The following is a 4644-nucleotide window of genomic DNA, read 5'->3' on the forward strand; positions in this document are numbered from 1 at the left end:
AGACATTTTGTGATCATAATGTACAAACACATCTTTAGTACAAGGAGTAACATGTAATCAGTTTCATGGTTTGTATCTCAGAGCCAGGTGTTTCTGGGAAATGTGGGCTTGTGCTTTGTGTCATCTGATTTCTAACACTGAAGTCATCAAATAGTATTTGTTTTCCCCCACACAGTTTGGATAACCACACTTTAAGCTGTCAACACATTTAGTTGTGTCATGAATTAATCAGCAGCCCAGTGACATGCAAAACAGCTGAGTGTGTCAGGCTTCGTTATTTAACCTTGGAAGAGTCTCAGTAGCTGCATTTACAAACAAATAGTGGCTTATACGAGGCCCCAATCAATGTAAGTTGATATTTAACTGTTTGCTGTGCAAATGCCAATCTTTGACTCTGAGGAATTCTGCCATCCACGGTCACTTAGTCGCTCCTTTTTTGGACAAGGCAGCAAGTTTTTTTCTATTTAAATTTAAGGTAAGAACAAATATATTTGAATACTGTTTTAGGACATTATTGTACGTTTGAGTGATTTGAAGTTTTGGGAAAAACATTGGAAGTAGTGCTCAGTTATTCATGGTTTTTCATGTTTGTGTGAAGTCTGCGAAAGGGGCTCGGGTGCTTTATGACTTATTTCTTAGAGAGCTGTTCTTTTGAATTATAATAATGCTGGTGCTTAAATTCACCGAGACAAATGGATTTTCTGCCCCATGAGGTGAATAGTTAAATACAGCGTTTTTATTTAATAATAAATCTGAGATATTAGGATGTGTTGTCGGACTGCCTGTGTGACTACACACACTTTGCAGTTTAACCGTGACATTCTTGGTGCATGGTCTAAAACAAGCATATTTTATGTTATAGGCACATTTCCAGTTATTCTTGGCTGCTCTTAAAGAGGGTGAATAATTAAGGAGAAAGTTTAAGACCCGCAGAAAATATAAAGATAAACAAAGGTGAGAATGTCATGTTTTATGAAAGGATCTTTTTTTTTTTTTTACTAGTTTGTAACTAAAACTTTAGGAATGAAAACATGTACTTCAGAGGGATGTTGATTTATTTCACAATATACCAAAGCTTTTTCAACAAGAGAGGTGTATTTATTGCTCCATAAAAGTGACAGACATTTTTCAGCCAACATCATTTCTCTTTTCTACAGTTTTACGTTGTAAGGACATGGACCTCCGTCTGACACTCCTGTTGATCTATGTCTGCAGCCAAGGAGTCACTGTAAAGCACTGAAATAACTAATAAATTAAGATCATAGCCTGAACATTACAGTATAATCTTTGCTGATTTTATAGGTTGTATAAATTATTTTGTGTTCTTTCTACTCAACAGAGAAACGAGGCGACCGAAGATGTGTCAGTCCCCCTGGTGCCTCTAATTCCTTTACTGCCAAGTCACCCTATAGAGGTGAGAGGCACTCTGGAAAACTTTGTGAAACGCTCACTCTCACAGCAGCGTACTGCTCCTCTGACTTCACGGTGTGGAAAATGTGTCCTTGTGCTGAACATTTTCTCCTGTTTCTGCCCGCAGAACGTAGATAATGAAAGTACAGCACAACCAGAAATCGCAGATACCACAAAAGCAACAGTAATTGCGACAACTAGTTCGCCCAACAGGGACTCGTCAGAAGAAATGCAAGAAGAGGGCTGTCAGACCATCGGCCGGAGCCAGGAGTCGAGGGAGGCCATTGCTGCTTCCATTCAGAGACTGGGTGTACAGCTGCTGCAGAACCTGCAGACGACGCCAGAGCAGCCAAATGTCATCATATCTCCTTTCAGCATATCACTAGCCCTGGCCCAGCTGGCTTTAGGTGTGCATGTCCCTCTGTAGCTTTTACATGACACATTGTCCCCAAGCAGCTCGTGTGCTACACACACTGCATGTAATTACCACGTTTGATTAATCGTGTCAGCAACTTGCCCCGGTTTATGGTCGCCTGGAGACTGTCACTGCTCTCATCCAATTATTGTGCCCCTCTTCTGTACAGGTGCAGTAAATGGGACAGAGGAGCTGCTGATGCATCATCTCCACCAAAACACTCTCGCCTGCTACCACCACTCTATGCATCACGTCTTAGAGCAGCTCAGAAACAACGACCTGCAAATTGCCACACGCATCTTCCTGCGCCAAGGTCACTCCCTAAAAGAACACAAATATTTGTAACTGTACTAAAAGTTGAGACTACGCAGCTACCGCTTGCAGAAACTCTTGTTGTTTATTAAGTGCTGAAGTGTGAGAAAGTGTGTGTGTTTGTTGTGTGTTTTAGGGTTTGAGCCAAAGCAAGACTTCGTGAACGAGTCCAAGCGGTTATACGACTCGGATCCAGCTGTGTTGGAGAGCTTGGAGCAGATCAATGAGTGGGTGGAGAAGGCAACACAAGGAAAGATGACTGACTTCCTGTCTGCTTTACCACCCAATGTGCTCCTCATGCTGATCAATGCTGTCCATTTCAAAGGTGAACGAGAAGAGAAATGTCTTCACACTCATAGAATTCTGCCTCTTTTCTCAGATACATTTAGCTGAGAATCCCAATGAGAACAATCAATGAAATGACCTGTGCTTGCTAATTGTCTTTTGTCATAATCTACTGGATGGTTGAGGTATTTCTCTGATTAAAGCTAAGACCCTATGTTTCCTACAGGGGAATGGCAAGCACGATTTGACCCGCGCTTCACCACCAGAGGCGTCTTCTACCTTGACGAGAAGCGCATGGTTGACGTTGAAGTGATGGAGGATGCCAAACACCCTTTGAGTTTTTTTATTGATAATGAACTGGAGGCTCAGGTGAGACATAAACACTTATTCTTAAAGGTTTCATCAATGTTCTCAAAGAGTTTAGAAATAAAACATTGAACCCTGACGGAACGGCATTTCTTCTCCCTCCGCAGGTGGCGAGATTCCCATTCCAGAAGTCCATGAGCCTGTTGGTGGTCATGCCTTTGTCCGGCCAAGTAAATGTGTCTTCGCTTAGCCCAAAACTCAATATCTCGAGCCTGTATGAGCGTCTGCCTAAGGAGAGGGCAGTTCAAGTTAAAGTCCCTAAATTCAAACTGGACTATGGTCAAGACTTACAGGAGGTTTTTACCAAACTTGGTAGGACATGTTTATTTTTGTGTAACTTCACAGATCAGAATGTTGTTGTTCAATGAAGCTTCTGCAGACTGAATATACAAATATATTATATCCCCTGAGCTGAGCCTGTGCTTTCTCCCCTGTTAGGCCTGGGAGAACTGTTCTCCGGTCCCAACTTGTCTGATATGGCAGAGGGCACCCTGCTGGTGTCCAGCATCATACACAAGTCAAGCATGGAGATAAATGAGGAGGGTGCAGAGGCTGCTGCAGCCACCGCCGTGGTCATCTCCCGTGCGTCCAACCCCGTTTTCCACCTCACCCAACCCTTCTTCTTTGCCATCATGGACGATACGACTCAAGTACCGATCTTCATGGGCACCATCAACAACCCCAACCCCGGAGGTCCTGTCTTGCAGAGAGGAGAAGCTGGAAACACAGATAAAGTGGGATTCCCAATCGATAAGAATCAGGAGGGCTCACTCGGAGGCCCACCTAAGTAGGGACTGATGACCTGCCCGGGTGTCCCAGTGAAACTCAGACCAAGACCTTCATGTTTGTACAGATTAAATGTACAGTACAATATCACTTAGCTGGATCAAAGTCTGCGTGAAAACATATGCTTGTATGTGTCTTTATTACATTACAGAATAAACATACCGAGGAGTCAAGTCTTCCCCTTCAATCGTCAAATATTCCTATAAAAATATATAATTTCCCTGCATTAGATGACAAGTCCGGGTCAAGAGACTCAAGAAATGGTTTATACCCAGAAAAAATGATCTGCTAGTCTTTTATTTGATATCTTACATTTTCCATGGTGTCAGCTTGTGAAGCTAAACTGAAGAGTGTTACAGCATCAGTGTGCATGTAGCCGACTTTTAAAATGTGTAATGTAATGGCATAATAAACTGAATTGATCTGGATCACAGACGCTTATGAGTTTTACTGTGAACTATCTTGAATGCAAAATAGAGGGTTGTACTTGACTATACAGTACAACACGTGTAGTTCAACTGGGCAAAGTGGGAAAAAAGATCACTGAGGTGAACTGTAGAGAACAGGTACATTCTTACATGGGTATTTCCAGCTCAAAGCCAGTAATCTATAGTTTTTAAATTCTAATCTTTCAAATATATCATAACATTTTCACAGTCAAGTTTCCCACTCAGCTTAGCATAAGCGTTCAAATGTGTGTATATTAGCACGATAGCAACAATTAATTAAATTGAAGCATTCACTTTACCATGAGTGGAAATGCATTGATTTGAAAAAAGAAATGTTTAATTTAAGGAATACAAATATACAAAACAGCAGACATGTACTCTTACATATGGGCAGAGGCTAATTTAAATAGATAAATAACAGAAAATCGGTTGAACACTAAAGTAAGATAACAAAAAAAGAATGGAATATAATCCCCATGTTATTAGAAAATAAATATAGTTATTAGAAAATAAATATATATGTATATAATAATAATGATGATATAATATAATATTGTCTTTATAAATAATATATATACAGTTTTAACCAGACCCTCAGTCTCTGCGTCTGTTTCACTGCGT

At 40.9% G+C, this 4644-nt stretch overlaps 1 protein-coding gene across 2 annotated transcripts; it reads left to right on the forward strand.

Annotated features, from left to right (window-relative positions):
• The first annotated feature begins 153 nt into the window (after positions 1 to 153).
• On the forward strand, positions 154 to 4002 carry serpinf2b (serpin peptidase inhibitor, clade F (alpha-2 antiplasmin, pigment epithelium derived factor), member 2b). 2 transcript variants are annotated; one of them, XM_035153879.2, is made up of 10 exons: positions 154 to 475; positions 863 to 954; positions 1158 to 1228; positions 1340 to 1414; positions 1538 to 1817; positions 1995 to 2138; positions 2274 to 2462; positions 2649 to 2791; positions 2896 to 3100; positions 3227 to 4002. In XM_035153879.2, exons 3-10 carry the CDS (start codon positions 1175 to 1177, stop codon positions 3577 to 3579), a joined length of 1443 nt encoding a protein of 480 aa, XP_035009770.1. In that variant the 5' UTR covers positions 154 to 475; positions 863 to 954; positions 1158 to 1174; the 3' UTR covers positions 3580 to 4002. The 2 variants fall into 2 exon arrangements, with proteins under 2 accessions (XP_035009770.1, XP_035009769.1); XM_035153878.2 differs by lacking the exon at positions 863 to 954 and having other exon boundaries at positions 156 to 475.
• Positions 4003 to 4644: the final 642 nt, after the last annotated feature.

The sequence above is a fragment of the Hippoglossus stenolepis genome, chromosome 4, assembly GCF_022539355.2.
Source record: "Hippoglossus stenolepis isolate QCI-W04-F060 chromosome 4, HSTE1.2, whole genome shotgun sequence".
In the NCBI taxonomy this organism is placed as follows: domain Eukaryota; kingdom Metazoa; phylum Chordata; class Actinopteri; order Pleuronectiformes; family Pleuronectidae; genus Hippoglossus; species Hippoglossus stenolepis.

Excerpts from the sequence above, each read along its gene's own strand:
- serpinf2b (XM_035153879.2), top strand. The coding sequence starts at position 1,175 with ATGGACCTCCGTCTGACACTCCTGTTGATCTATGTCTGCAGCCAAGGA. Across the intron at positions 1,415-1,537 it reads TGCCAAGTCACCCTATAGAG|AACGTAGATAATGAAAGTAC; the intron begins GTGAGAGGCACT and ends TTCTGCCCGCAG. Across the intron at positions 2,463-2,648 it reads CAATGCTGTCCATTTCAAAG|GGGAATGGCAAGCACGATTT; the intron begins GTGAACGAGAAG and ends TGTTTCCTACAG.